Here is a 16,300-nt window from a genome sequence, read left to right on the forward strand (position 1 = left end):
AGAACTGGAGTTACAGATAGTTGTGAGCTGCCATATGGAGTGCTGAGAATCGAACCTGGGTCCTCTGGAAGAGCAGTCAATGTTTTTAACCTCTGAGCCATCTCTCCAGCTGCGCTCAGGCTGATTTTGTCTCTGGTCTTATACCATTTGGATTCTGACGGTTTCTTCCAGGCTCTGCACAATTTTGGAAAACATCACAGCTTAAAAGTGCAGGATGAGATTCGTTTCCTGACTAGCCAGAAATGATCGACATCAGAAACTCAGAGATGATATGGCGGGCAGCATCCAGTGTCAAAGGCCCTTTTCTTGGCCAAACTCAAGCCACTGAGAGCTCAGGAAGGAAGGCTTTTAGAGCAAGGTTGCTTGCAGGGCTTTCTTAAAATCTGAAAAATTTGAGTCTAGGGTGGAAACAATCCTGTACATTGCACACTTAGCAGAGTTATCTGCTAGTACATTTAAGTTTCTCCTTCGACTGATTGTGGGATGGGGGCATTCCTCATCCTTCCCTTTGAAGGTCACCTTGCAGTTTGGCCTCCTGTGGTTCCTGCCCAACATTCTGGCTTTGCAGTAGAAAGAAGTGAGCTTTTGCCAGGGGTGGTGGCTCATGCCTTTAATCCCAGCACTTGGGAAGCAGAGGCAGGCGAGTCTCTGCGTTCAAAGATCATAATGGCATTAGTGAATATCAATCAGGCTTTGGTGGGCAGCCATTGGGATTTCCAGATTCTTGTATCCTGGAGCAAGGAATTGGACAGGAATATAAGGCTAGTTGTAGATGCAGGGATGGTTTATTAAGAAAGAGTCTGCTTTGGAGGGAGAAAGCAGACCAGAGCTTAGAAGGTTGGAAACTCATTGACAACACTGTATGAAAGACTGCTCCAAAGGCTGGGGCTTTTACAGGTGATCTGCGTATCGAGGGCTTTCTCGAACATTTCTATAGCAGAAGTTTGTTTTCACAGGTTCTATCTGTACTACGTTGGTTTTGAGGTTGGTTTCTAGTCTTTCTTTCTGCCAACTGATTTCTTTCATATGTTAATTCATAGTTCTTGTGTAAAGCCCTTTCTAATCCATTCTCCACCTGTTCTCCCTCAATGCTGTAACTAGCCAGGAACAGGAACATGCATAGGCCCCATAAAGGGTATCCTTATTAACAGTTAACAAGTTCAGTTCTGACGACATCAGCTTAATAAGGCATTTTTAGGCTTTACAATCTAGAAAAATTGGATCCTGGAGGATCATAGACATAAAAGGAAATAAATATGATATTTACACAGAATTCCTTGCTTTTGAAGCGAATTTGAATCTTGATAAATTTTTCAGGCATCTTAAAAATTTTGAAAAATGTTGTCAATAACTATAAATAGACTTAATGTCTGGTGCACAAGTGCATCTCACATACATGGCAGCCATATTTATCCAGAGCTGTAAAATAGTCATTAAGATATGAATCTGATGCAATGGACAGGGAACATAGAATATCAAATCTGTATTTTTCAACATCCCTTTTGTAAAATTTACTAAACATAAGGTATGTTTAGTAGGGAAATCCAGATGTTTCAGGTATAAAGAACTAGAAAATTTTGTGAACAACTATTCTGATATTACTAACCAAGTTAGACACAGTTTCTTATCATATTCTTGAAAGGCCTCTAGCAACTGTGAAAAACTTTGTGTAATTCATCTAGGTTGTTGTATATTAATACAATTCTTAACTTTTTATTAGAGGATGATATTTCAGGAATCAGAAAGTGTGTGTGTGTGTGTGTGTGTGTGTGTGTGTGTGTGTGTGTGTGCCATCTGCATCCTTTAAAACATATGGTTTTACTTTTTAAGATATTTGGCTTAGGGTGAGGAAAAAATAACCCACATAAAATTGGGCCTTTTCTTGTGGTGCTGCAGATTGAACCCTGAACCCCTAAATTCCAGGCAAGAATCTACCACCAAGCTACATCCCCAGCCCAAAATTAGACATGGTGGGTTTAAGAAATCTAATATTATCTCAAACACTTAATTGTGAAGTACTTTGGAATGTTAGTTCATGTCTAGAGTTCGTGTGTGGTTTTTTTGATAGCTTCCTAAATACTAGTTATATATATATATATGTGTGTGTGTGTGTGTGTGTGTGTATGTATGTGTGTATATATATGTATATATATATATACACATATATATATATATATATATATGTGTGTGTGTGTGTGTGTGTGTGTGTGTGTGTATGTATGTATAGTTCACATCTACATTCCAGAAATACCATGGATGCCATTTGTAGCACAAGCATATTCACAAAAGGCACAATATAGTTGGGTTATAAACAATGCAAGATGTTTTTGCCTCCAAATCTTTTTGCTGACTACTCTTTAAAAACAGGGATGTTTTTGTCATACACAGAATTATGTGTGTTTGTATGCAAACATATCGGAAAAACATAAAACGAATAAATTTCTAATGATATTTCTATCATTAGAGACTCATTTGCATAGCATTACATCATAGGTAACAACTGTAATAGCTGAATATGTAGCATTCCACTCATTGTAAGAATATTTTTGTTATTTACAACATAAAAATTGAGTCCTATCATGAAATGAACATAGAGACTAAATCTAATATTGCTTTTTGTAAACAATACCAGCTTTATCTTAATAATCTTATAATGTACATATCTATCAAATTAGGTATTAAAATATTTAATCTCATAACATTATTTATAACAAAATGCATTATATTATCTATTAACAATGAATTAGTGTTGAGTATCAGCCTATCATGACAACAGTACAATCAGCCCATCTCAGCATTAACTAAATACGCATATTTTATGTGCAGAAAGACCCAGAAACCATGCAAAAGGGTTTCCATACATAGGGCTAGTCCTTCAATTTTTGTATTTTATCTCTTTTTTTTTTTCCAGGTAACAGTACAGACAGAATTTAATAAGATTATATGAACTTTATAGTCACTTCCAGTTTATGGGAAGTGGCACTGTTTTCCCCTTTATGGTAATGAAATGAAATTTACTTTTTTGTTTGTTATTATTATTATTATTATTATTATTATTATTATTATTATTAAGAGATTTTCTATTCATTTTACATACCAACCACAGATTCCCCCCACCTTCCTCCTCCCACCTCCCAGCCTTCCCCTTTAATCCCACCCATTCCCACCTCCTCCAAGGCAAGGTCTCCCATGGGGAGTCAGCAGAGCCTGGCACACTCAGCTGAGGCAGGTCCAAGTCCCTCCACCCTGCACCAAGGCTGTGCAAAGTGTCCCACTATAGACACTAGACTCCAAAAAGCTGGCTCATGTACCAGGGATGAGTCTTGATCCCACTGCCTGGGGAACCCCTAAATAGTTCAAGCCAAATGACTGTCTCACCTATCCAGAGGTCCTAGTCCAGTACCATGTGGGCTCCTCAGCTATTGGTCCACAGTTCATGCATTTCCACTAGTTTGGCTGGCCGTCTCTGTACATTTTCCCATCATGATCTCAATGTCCCTTGCTCACAGAATCCCTCTTCTCTCTCATCGATTGGACTCCTGGAGCTTGGCCTGGCGCCCAGCCGTGGATCTCTGCATCTACTTCCATTAGTCATTGGATGAAGGCTCCATGATGGCAGTTAGGGTATTCAGCCATCTGATCATCAGAGTAGGCCAGCTCAGGCACCCTCTCGACTATTGCCAGTAGTCTACGGTGCGGTCATCCTTGTGGATTCCTGGGAACCTCCCTAGAACCCTGTTTCTCCCCTTCCCCATGATGTCTCCCTCTATCATGGTATCTCTTTCCTTGCTTTCCCACTCTGTCCCTGTCCCAGCTCGAACCTCCTGTTCCCCTATGTTCTCATCCCCCATCCCTTGCCCTCCATTACCCCCTCATCCTCAGTTTGCTCATGTAGATCTCATCCATTTCTGCATTACTGAGTGATCTATGCAAAGGTGGGTTCTAGGGTCCTTCCCTGCTAGCTAGCCTCCATGCAGCTGTGGTTTGCAGTCTGGTTATCCTTTGCTTTACATCTAGTATCCACTTATGAGTGAGTACATACCATGTTTGTCCTTCTGAGTCCGGGTTACCTCACTCAGGATGATATTTTCTAGATCCATCCATTTGCCTGCAATTTCATGATGTCATTGTTTTTCTCTGCTGAGTAGTACTCCATTGTGTTATGTACCACATTTTCTTAATCCATTCTTCAGTTGAGGGGCATCTAGGTTGTTTCCAGGTTCTAACTATTATGAATAATGCTGCTATGAATATAGTTGAGCATGTGTCCTTGAGGTATGATTGAGCATTCCTTGGGTATGTGCCCAAGAGTCATGCCTTATGTCTTAAATTTATGTTTAAGATTGCTTAGCAAAACTCAGTTTAGAAATTTCTCTGAGCATTTAACAAAAATCGTATCTTAACAAGTTAATCCCTCTCTAAATGCAAGGTATTAGTTACCTCTGTGCCTAGTATGAGGTAAGCACACAATGATTTTGCCTATTACATTCAGAGTAATAGAAAAGCTCTTCTGGAAACTGAGGGTCACTTTTCCTAGGGAGTGGCATCTTTGGTAGTCCCATCATGCAAAGCAAATTTAACAGAAAGATCTCTGAGAAATGTATGCGTCCATGATTTTACATATACTTCATCTTTAACAAAATCTTACACTTAACAATTTTACATTTAAACATATTCTTAGAAAAAGAAACCCACAGCAATAATAAAATGAAAGTTTGTTTTTTGTTTTTAATGTATCTCATTTAATGTACTTGGGCTTGGTCACCTCTGTTTATCAAGACAACATCATGGAGCAATTATATTTAGATATTTTACATGTGGATTCCCAAATGTATTTAAAACCATGCATTTTTATTAACATACAAAACCGTTTTATGCTCTCTTGCCTTCTGTTCCTCTTGACTACTCAGGGGAAAATAACAAATGTAAAATTTAATTTTTTAAGAATCTCGTTTGGAAGAAAATTCTTATCAAAATCTCTGTAGTCAATACAAAATTGTGTAACTGAACAAAACTTTCATCTTAAGATTTAATGAATGCAATTTTTTATAAATATAAACTGCATTTTAAATATATTTACCATCCCTCTGAAGAACTTAGAAGACTAGATGTCTCTTTTTCCCCTGTAATTGAAAATAGATTTTTTCCTTACATAACATATCCTGATTACAGTTTCCTTTCCATCTACTCCTCCCAGTTCCTTCCCACCTCCCTCCCCTGCCATCCATATCCACTCTGGTTCTGTCTCTCATTAGAAGATAAATGGTAATAATAATAATATAAAACAAAAACCAGTGCATCAGAATAGGACAGACAAGCAAACAGAAGGAAAGGAACCCAAGACAACACACAAGAAACAGATATAGACACAGAGAAAGAGTTTGCACACCTGGGGAACCATAAAAACACTAACCTAGAAGCCATAATATATTCTCAGAGGACCTGCAGGGTAAAAGAGAGTGTCTATATTAAAGTAAAAATTAAAGTTAAGATAAAAAGCTTTTGAAGAAAAGCCTTGACATGACATTGTGACTTAGGGGTCTTTTCTAACTAGCTATAATTCTATCTAATAAAACCTCAAGAAACACGCTTTGGTCTCATTTAAGCTCTTTGGCAAAACTTGGAGGTGTAACTTCAGAAATTCATTTCTGTGGCTCCGTCAAGAATTCCAGCTTGATCTTAGCAGAGGACTCTGAAGATAGCTGAGGCCACTCCAGAAGCAACATGGAGCTGCAGCCCATCCTCAGATTCCCAGTGCCACTGACACCCAAAGAGAGCAGAAGATGTAGCTCACTGGTGAAGCGCTTACCTGGCATGTACATGGCCTTGGGTTCAATCCCCACTACAAAAAAGAAAAAAAAAAAAAAAAAAAAAAAAGACATGAAGAGCGCCATACAAATGACAGACAGGACTGCAAGCATTTACCTGGACCTCCCAAAGCCCTTCCCTTTACCAGTCTCTCAATATCCATTGATAGGTAGCCAATGCCCACACCAACAGGAAAGAGGAGAAAGACCCCAGCAGCTCAAAGTCCTCCACATTCCAGTTGTGTGGGGGTGAGCAGCAGATGTTCTTCCTTGATGGCTGAACCCAAAACTGTTACCAGACACTCAAGTCCACAACTCACCACTGTAGGTTCCTTCTGTTCCACAGGAAACTGGAAAACAGAAATTGTTAAAGGGAAATGGATTGATTTACAGTTTGACCAAACCAGGCACAGAACGAACCAAATTTCTCTCCGCTGTGTCTGTGACAGTCTTGCAAAAGACGAGGTAAAATTGAGAAGACGTGTAGATTTAGCTGTGATGTGCATTGATAGGTCCTTTTCAGGCAAAAGGATGACTGAGCCCCACATGGACTCTCTTGTCTTACAGGATGGATGGTCTATTACATTTTAATAAGTTGTGTGTGCTGCTACCTGGGAATCCCATCAACATGAATGAAAATATATTATATTATATTATATTATATTATATTATATTATATTATATTATATTATATTGTTATTTTCATTAAGCTGATATTAAGCATCTTCCTTCATTTATGAATATTACCATTAATCCTTAGTGTAGAAATCACAGATATTTACATTTCTAAATTACATCATGGTTGTTGCAGACATCTTGAAATACTAACTGATAACATTTGTAATCCTTTGTACCTTTTACTTGGTATATTTAAAAACATTCTGAGAAAGAGAACATGAACCCAAAGAGATCCCTGGAATAAACAATGCCTAAAGAGCCAGGCCTGGTAGGTTATGCCTTTAATCCTAGCACTCAAGAAGCAGAGAGTGGCAGATCTGTGTTGGAGACCAGCCTGGTTGGTCTACATAGTGAGTTCCAGGATAGCCAAAATTACAGAGTAAGATCCTGTCTCAAAAGACCAACCAATCAGGCCAGGTGGCGGTGGCATGTGCCTTTAATCCCAGCACTGGGGAGGCAGAGCCAGGTAGATCTCTGTGAGTTTAAGGCCAGCCTGGTCTACAGAGTGAGATCCAGAAGCACCAAAACTACACGGAGAAACCTCATCTCAAAAAACACGCCACCCCCCAAAAAAGACCAATCAACCTAACTAGAGGTAAAATAGTCAGAACTATTTTGCATAAAGTTTATTAAAATATTGACTTCTTCATTTTTTGAGGAAAAGAAACACAAGAGTTACAACAGACCTGACTTGTAACCTTGTACAACATCTAAAACTTACACTAAATAATGGCAGTAAACTCCTTGTGAGGCAGAGAGCTCTGATTTGAAATTGAATTGATTTTCACAGTCAGTAAATGAGGGATCCTATGATATGTGTCTTTATTGCATCCTGAACGTTGGCTTCAGAAGAAACGGAGGCTTTTTTTCCTTATGCAAAATAGGTAAAAAACAAATTTTTTGCCATTTTCCCAATATCCATTAAGTAGACTTAGCCTGGAGTGGTGGTGCATGCCTTTAATCCCAGCACTCAAGAAACATAAGCAAGGCAGATCTTTGTGAGTTTGAGGCCAGCCTAGTCTATGCAGTTCCAGGCCAGCCAGAGATACATAGGAAGGCAGTACCAAGTGTTTGGTCAATTGCAGAGCCTTGGTACAGTTTTAAAACCCAAACTGCTCCCTTCACCTACTGACCTTGGTTCTAAAAGCCTAAGTATCTATTTCCTTGCTTTCGCATGCCAGGTGGCCACCAGACAAATATACCTACTTGTATTAGAAAATCAAAACCAGTACATACCAAAATACAAATCTCAGAGAACTCAGATCATGTGATAGGCATAGATCAAATCCAAAGTGTACCCACCAAGACTCCCAGGATCTTGTGTCCTGGAATAATTGGACCAGAGACCCATGGGTAGTAACAGAAATAGAGACTTTTTATTAAGAAAAAGAAAAATACTCTCCAGAATGGGAGTGGACCAAGGGGCTAGGAAAGGTCCAAGGCTCCAAGTTCCTGGGACAAAGAGAGTTTCTATCCTCCATAGCACATTTACACAACCCCCAGCTTCTCTGGCAATTAGGAATGGCAGGGCTTTTAAAATGGACACTGTTTTGTTATGTGTGGAACACAGTTGGAGGCGTTTCTAATCTTCACTTGTCTCTGGAACTTCCCATTCTCCTACTTCACTTCCCCCTCATCCTCAGAACTTTGGTCTCTGTCTTAGTTAGATTTTCATTGCCATGAAGAGACACCATGACCACAACAACTCTTATAAAGGAAAACATTTAATTGAGGTGGCTCATTTACTGTTTAGAGGTTCAGTCCATTATGATCATGGTGGCGTGCAGGCAGACATAGTGTTGGAGCTGAGAGTGCTATATCTTGCAGCCAACAGGAAGTTGACTGACTGACACACTGAGGGAAACTTGAGCAAAAGAGACCTCAGAGCCCACCCCCAGAGTGACACACTTCCTCCAACAAGGCCACACCTACTAATGGCCCTTTGGGGGCCATTTTCTTTCAAACCACTACAGTCCCCAAACTCTTTTTGAAGAGCTAAAGAATGATACCCATTTTCTGTAACTTCCATGCTAATGAGGGGTGTAATGCCTGCCAACAAAGGACCACAAAATTCTCTTCCTATTTCATCTATTGGTTGGAGAAAAGGCTTTGGAGCTTTGTTGTAGGAGTTGGCTTGAATCCCTGTATCATGAGTTAAATTTGAAACCGTCATATCCTAGGAGACACAAATTTTACTCACTTAAAAAAAAGTGCAAAAATCTGGGCTAGAAACAAACAAACAAACAAACAAAGAATAGTGAGACCATGTTTCAAAAAACACCCAAACAAACAGACAAAAAGGAATGCTTAAAGAAAACTGAGGGTGTGACTCAGCAGTTCAGTACTTGTCTAGCATTCATAGGGACCTGGGCTCATTTCAAACACCACAAAAAAGCAATGAATAAACCATGGTATATACCTGTAATCCCAGAGCTAAGGAAGGTGAGGCAGGAAGGTCAGTCTGAACCACATGGAGAAATCCTATCTTAAAAACTAATGTTTATAGAGCCCTGTTTTAGGGACAGCCCCCCAGACCAATCCTTTTAAACCTCGCAGGCCGCAAGAATCACTTGAGGGACTTATTATTCGGAGCGGGGCCTGCGGTTCATTTGTTTAATAGAACCCTTAGGTGATTTGAGGACTGCCGCTTAAGTTTGGGGAACGCTGTCTTGGGCTGGGTCTGCTCGAAATCACTAGCCAACTTCAGTACCTGAAGACGCTGTCTTGTTTCCTCCCACCCTCTCTATTGCTACTGGGAATTAGCTATGTTCATTAGCAACTGAGAGTAACGCCACCTGGCTGCCTATAATTCTGAAGTGAGTTATTCATCAGAATTTAGGGGAAAAAATATCTCTAAAGAGCCTTAAATCAATCAGATTTTTTTTTTAATTCTGCTTTAATTTCAAAAATTACTTCGCCTTTTATGACCTCTCAGCACTTTGTATTTATCTCTCCGAGCACTTGCCACATTTCATCAGTTATTTTCTTAGGCTCTCTGGTTCAGGTGCTCAGTTCCTCCACACCCATTCACACATTACCCTCCTCCCAACTCACACAGGCACGGTCTTCAGAGACCCTGGGAACAAAACCAGGTTAAATCCATCTCAACACACCCATTCGTGCTACGTCTCAAGCACGTGTGAGCCGATGATGAAACAGTGACTTTCTGGGTAAATGGATGGGCAAAGGTCGAAACGCCTCCCACTCATGCTAGTAGGGTGGAATTGAACTGTGTGCTTCTGGGAAATGCTGTGCCAAGGTGGGAGTCTTTGAGGACAGTAGTCACAGTTGACAGAAGAGGTTAAAGCCTAGCTCTTTTCGCTAGCTGGCTGTTCCTAAGTAAATAACCACCATCCCACCCTCCACCCCAAGTCTCCATTTCCCTACAAACTGAGTGTCATAGTTGCCTGACTGAGTTATTCTGAAATGATATGAGCTGGATACTTATCATAGCATTAGCACTTCTGATTTTCATCCTTTACTGTTACTTATACGGTGTAGAAGACTATAGTATAAACATTCACATATGATATGATATACATATATCATAGTGTGTGTGTGTGTGTGTGTGTGTGTGTGTGTGTGTGTGTGTACCCTACCAGTTACAGACTTATTTTAATGAGTGAGCTCCCAGAAAAGTTAAGTGATGGCATCTTAGTGGGAATCACTTCAATCAGCTTATCAGGTTGTTTGCTTCTTGGCACTCGGCTGAGATCAAGGAGAGAATGGGATTTCTGGTGGCAGGTTCTGGAAAAGGGAAACATAGAGGAGAACGGGAGTCTTGTGAGTCCAACAGGAAGGCACTGAGTCCTTCCACTCAGGGCCCCACACGCAGCCCGCACTGTCTTTTCCATTGCTGTTTGGCAATCCTGGGGTAGAGGCCGTCAGAATGGTGCCTGTTCCCCAGACAAAAGCCTTCCCTGATTTCCCTTTTCCTTCATGTCCACTCACTTCATTCCTTCCCACGAGCTGCTCCTCCCTGTGTGGTTCTGAGTAGCAGCACTGCTTGTCTACATCCAATGTCCCATCTGCCTCTGCCAACCTTGAGACCTTCGACAGCAGGCTTGACCTCTCTAAGACTGCTTCCTGTGTAATTAAGTTGTTAATAGTCCCCTCAGTGCAGACATAACAACTTGACTTTAAAGAAAATAATAAAAGTCCTTTATTCTGAGACAAATGTGAGTGACCTTGTCCTCACCGTCTGGATTTGGCTTGTGCCATGGAAAGAGTGGCGTGAACTTTTCTAGCCAGAGAAGAGACAAAGTCAAAAACAAAACCAAGGAGAAAGAACTGTGATCAGGACGTGAGCTAGGTGACCTACGTGAGGAAGATCTCTTCCATAGTTTCAGATGTGAAGTTATACTATTTTAAGCTCTAGGGTTGTGGACACTGGATGTCTGCTGATACGAACAATAACATTCCAAGAGGTTTATCCAATGGTCTTGAGAACTTTTGGCCAGAGACAATGGTTAAAAGTAAAAGCAAGCGTGTGTATGGGGAGAGAGAGAGAGAGAGAGAGAGAGAGAGAGAGAGAGAGAGAGAGAGAAATATTCAGCAGTTAAGAGCACTGACTGCTCTTCCAAAGGATCTGGGTTCAGTTCTCAGCACCCACATGGTGGCTCACAACCATCTGTAACTACAGTTCCAGAGGATCCAATGCTCTCTTCTGGCCTCCATGGGCAACACAAACATGTAGTGTACATATATACAAGCAGGCAAACACTCAGATACATAAAATAATTTTTTTTTTTTTTTGGTTTTTTGAGACAAGGTCTCTCTGTGTAGCTTTGCGCCTTTCCTGGATCTCACTCTGTAGACCAGGAGATCTGCCTGCCTCTGCCTCCCGAGTGCTGGGATTAAAGGCATGCTCCACCACTGCCCAGCTTTTTAAGAAATAAGGTAAATGGGTATTTTTCTACAGACACTAAGCCTAGATACTTCTCCACCTGTGACATTCCATCCCTCAATAATCCCAATCTTCTACTCCACCAAGGTCAAACAACAGCATAGAGGCCAAAGCTCGTGGGACCTTTAAGATAGATCGGGCTTCTGCAGACACCTCCAGCCTCACAGGGGATTATAATCAGCACTAAGAGCCCATGTCTGCAAAGTGCTTTGCAGGACACCAGGCACTTAGCAAGCATTCAATAAATGGCTTTTAGGATGTCAGAGACCACTCAATCTTGACAGAGGTATTTGCATGCCTAACCCCTGCTCTAGGAGCCCCAGAGCAGCAGTGAGCAAGTAAATGTCTCTGCCATTATCGAGTTGGTTAAGTAACAGTCATTTAATCTCCGATCAAATTATACACTCTTCAAAAAGCTGTGATAGTACAATACAGTGAAAAACAAAGTCAGTTTTCAAAATCTGAAGTTTCATAATAGAAATTCCTGGAATGGGTCATGTGGGTAAGTGATACAAGCAGGAGAAATTTTCAGTAAAAGTTAGTTTGTATTAACTGTACTAGGCACTCATACTGATCTCTAGTTAGTGTATTCAAGAATGCCCTGTACAGGCATGGTGAGATGGCTCATCAGGTAAAGGTGTTTGCCCCAAAAGCCTGGTAACCCAAGTTCAATCCCTGGAACCCACATAAAAATAAAGGAACAGAAACTGACTCCGTTAAGTTTTCTTCTGACTTCTACATGCATACCATGGCACGCCTGCCCAGATACATCATGCACACATACTCACACAAATGATAGTACTACTACTACTAATAATAATAATAATAATAATAATAATAATAATAAAGAATGCCTTCTTTCCCCAGTTATCACATAAGTCTTCAAGGATTCACCCTGTAATACATTTTGCAAAACCTGTTAACATACATACTGTGCCTTCCTTCCGTGGACTATTACAACTTGTTTGTAAATGGATGAATGAAAGAATGAGTGAATGAACCATTAGAAAGCACTCAGGTCGACTGCAGTCTTAACTATTCTCTCTTCTTTAAACTTCCCACAACACACAGACACACGTACTCACTCACACAGTTATATGAAAAAAAAAAAAAAAAAAAAAAGCTTTCCACAAATCAAAACTCCAGTTGCGGGGTTGGGGATTTAGCTCGTGGTAGAGCGCTTGCCTAGCAAGTGCAAGGCCCTGGGTTCAAGCTTCAGCTCTGGAAGAAAAAAAAAACAACAACAACACAAAACTCCGGTTGCATGGTAGACATATGGTGAATGCAATCAGGAACACAAAATTTAGTTTGGTGGGGGAGGGAGGGAGCTTTCATGCCATGCAATTGTCCTATGTAATCAAAATCATCTAACTGCTGTCTCTAGAGTCACTGTGTGATGACTGTGTAGATCAGAATCCATAAAGCCCCCTTCTAAGAAGATGTCCATTCTCAGCATCCCTATAAACTTAGGTTAGGCCTTTATCTATACAGAGCCTAGTGTATACTAACTAAAAGAAAGTAAATCCAGAACCAAGTGAGCAAATATGATTACTTCACTTGCTTTAACTTTTCATGGTTGCTTTTAAACAAAGCATCTTTGGTCACAATAACCTGAAAATGACCAAATATAGAGATTAAATGGGAGGCTGGGAGGGAAATAAACTCCAGGAGAAGTTATTGGAGAGGAATGATGGACCCTTCAGTCTTACTTTACTGGCATTGACACAGGAAGTCTCAAAAGGGTCTCAGATGAAGACCAGACAGAGGACTGCACTCCCTTTACTCACATTGCCCAGCATCCACTGGGTCTATCTGTTTCCCTTCCTTCTCTTAGATAGACACCAAGCCCACTCCAAAGAGACACCAAAAACACAACGGCCAATGACACCTACTCTCATTGCGAGCCGTGATCCCGCAGAATGGCAGCCCACATGCCTCAGAGCCTGGAAGGGGCAGTGGATGGACTTTCAAAAAGTAGCATTGTCCTTGATACAGCTTACTTATTTAACTAGGTTATAGAAACCTGCAAAAATAAAACAGCAATATGCTCCCATATAAATTGATTCACCTAAATCCCAGTGCTTTCTGTGTTCCTTGCAGGAAGCTATGGAGGTTGATTTCTTGTGCACAGGTCATAGCAGCCCCATCTAGCTGAGGGCCATGCCTGCTTTCCTCTTACCCTCTGGGCACAGCCTGCTCCCACCTCTTAGAGGTTTGGGACACAGGTTGGGGGGTCAAAGGCAGTCACACTAATTAGTCTTGTTTTCATAGATGTCTTATGATGTTTCCAAGCTTTACAACCTGAAGCCACAGAGATTTTTGCTTTGGAGTCATGTTTTATGTAAAATGTGTTCTTAGCTTATTTCCTGAGCACATGGTGAGCTCTCTACTGGGCAGAGGGCTTCAGAGAGGCAGTTTTGGCACCAGGCACACATTGGGCAGCTACCCAAACTCTTTTTACTAACAGCTGTGCATCTATGGACTAAGATGCATCTATGCACACACCACTTAACTACAAGGAGCACCCCTGAGATTAAACCTCAAGTTTGATTGCCAAACCTTGGTACAACTGGGGTGTGCTTATTTTAAGATGAATGTCCATGAGCTCAGATCCTGGGACTCTGAGTCACTAGATCTACAGGGTATTCAGAAATTTACGTCTTTAATGAATATCCCACTGTGAACCACTCTGAGAATCCCTTCACTAATTAATCTTGAAGATCTCTCCTAGCACTGGCACTCTACTATTCTGTCCCTTCCTCAGCAATCAATCCCAGACATCCTGGCACACTCTGTGCCTGTCAGCCCTCTGGTACTGATGGCACCCACCACAGAGAGCCAGGAAGGTGCATTGGTATCCGTGATGTGCAGCTTAGGGAAGGCAAGAGAGTTGACTGGGTTATTGTTCCTTCCTGGGAAAACACTAACACCCTTCTTGTCTCCAATGCCCAGGTGACAGGAGGAATCTGGAATTTCAGCCGCATTTGCTGTGACGTTTTTGTCACCCTGGATGTCATGATGTGTACAGCCAGCATCCTGAACCTCTGTGCCATCAGCATAGACAGGTAGGGTTGGGAGTCCCCTTCCAGGCTTAGGAGACAGATGGCCCTAAACGGGTACAGAAGACACTCACTTGAGATATGGGGGTCACTTCCATGGTGAACTTGCCACTGCCACATTTTCTTTTATTGTTTTTTCTTTTAAAATATGGTTTGCACATGAGGGGGAAAAACTTGTGACAGGAAATAATTGCCTTATAAGGTTTATTAGACTTTTTTCTCTTCCAGCCAATCTACTCTTGCCCACTCCCCCATAATCTTGGGTTTGCTTTCTACTATCCTTATGGGCTTTTGTGATTCCTAACTGGAAGGAAAGGGGAGAGAACAGAAAAAGACACACAGTAGGTTGATGAGTTGGTAAGAAATCCTATAGTCGGTTTTATTGCTGATGGAGGCTGAGGAGGTCTCAGAGAGAGACAGAGCAGATCGAGATCTCTAGCCAATGTTTCCAAGTTCTTGTTACCTTCAGAGAAAGAGTTCAGAAGAAACAAATGAAGGAATTGGGAGGAAGTTTTCTTTCAGGACAAAAGCAGACAATCAAGAGGGAGTGTTGCACCTACTACATTATTGTATAATTAGTATACAATAATGGTGTGGGAGAAGAGTGTGGACTTCTCAAGAGAATCATGCTGCCTGGGGTGTTGCACCTACTACATTGTATAATTAATATACAGTAATGGTGTTGGGGGAAGAGTGTGGACTTCTCAAGAGAATCATGTTGCCTGGGGTCTAGGATAGCATCTTATGTGAAAACTCTAAAGGGGGACAGGGGGATATTATTGAGTCAAAGTTGGGAAACAGGGTTTGCCCCAAATTGTTTGGTTCCATTTTCTGTTCTTATGTAGATCTTAGGGATATGTTATGGTATCAGATGCGTGATGGGAACTGAAGACTCTGCAGGTTAATGGTATGGAGATATCATCATAACAAAGCAAAGTTAAGCCATCTCAGTTGGCCATGTTGGTCTCAGACAATTATGAAGTGTCTTGTTCTACACTGTTTGCAGGCTCCTGTGTTGTCCTGCATCAACCTCTAGCTACTAAGCATTTGGCCTCGTCCTTCATTCTCACTATGTTATTCTTGCCTACCTCAGTCTATTTGTTTGTTTGTTTGTTTGGTTGGCTGGTTGGTTTATTGGTTGGTTGGCTGGCTGGCTGGTTGATTGGTTGGTTGGTTGGCTGGCTGGCTGGCTGGTTGGCTGGCTGGCTGGTTGGTTGGTTGGTTGGTTGGTTGGTTGGTTGGTTGGTTTTGATAAGGAGAGGGAAGGGAGAAAGGGAGAGGGTAAGAGAGACAAGCATAGATGTATTTCCCAGGAGGGAGAGAAGAAGGATGAAGAAGAAAAGCAAGTTTAGGAAGCATGTGATCTGCACATGCCCCTTCAGAGTCTTTAAAAAGCAAGTAGGGACTAGAAAGATGGCTCAGTTGGTAAGAGCACTGCCTGCCCTTTCAGAGGACAGGAGTTCAGTTCCCAGCACCTACACTGGGTAGATGATACAGTCTGTAATTCCAGGTTCAGGGAAATCTGATGCCCTCTTCTGGTTCACATACACACACGAATCTTTGTTAAAATGATAAGAAAGTAAGTTATATTTTCTAAATTTGCTTTTTTGTTACTGGAATGGATTTCAGTAATTCTGGCTTTGCTCTGTATGTGTCCCATCCAGGCCACATGCCTTGTTCTGGGCCCCTCTGTTCCTCAGTCCTCTTTTTTTCCCCTCTTCTTACTCTCTCTTCTCCACCACCAGAGTTTTAGGCTTGCAACAAGACATCCTGAGCTGAGGGGGGTCCCTGCAGGTATCACAGCAGGCAAGGAAATGAACCACAAAGAGGTGAAAAGGAAAACTCAGTTC

At 41.3% G+C, this 16,300-nt stretch overlaps 1 protein-coding gene across 3 annotated transcripts in view; it reads left to right on the forward strand.

Moving 5' to 3' along the window:
- Window positions 1-16,300, forward strand: part of Drd3 (dopamine receptor D3) — a 55,659-nt gene that overhangs the window by 7,002 nt on the left and 32,357 nt on the right. For all 3 annotated transcript variants that reach the window (XM_036203890.1, XM_036203891.1, XM_036203892.1), the window contains exon 2: window positions 14,344-14,456. In XM_036203890.1, coding sequence (XP_036059783.1) covers window positions 14,344-14,456 — 113 coding nt within the window. The remainder of the gene's footprint in view (window positions 1-14,343; window positions 14,457-16,300) is intronic.

The sequence above is a fragment of the Onychomys torridus genome, chromosome 12 (assembly GCF_903995425.1).
Source record: "Onychomys torridus chromosome 12, mOncTor1.1, whole genome shotgun sequence".
Lineage (NCBI taxonomy): Eukaryota > Metazoa > Chordata > Mammalia > Rodentia > Cricetidae > Onychomys > Onychomys torridus.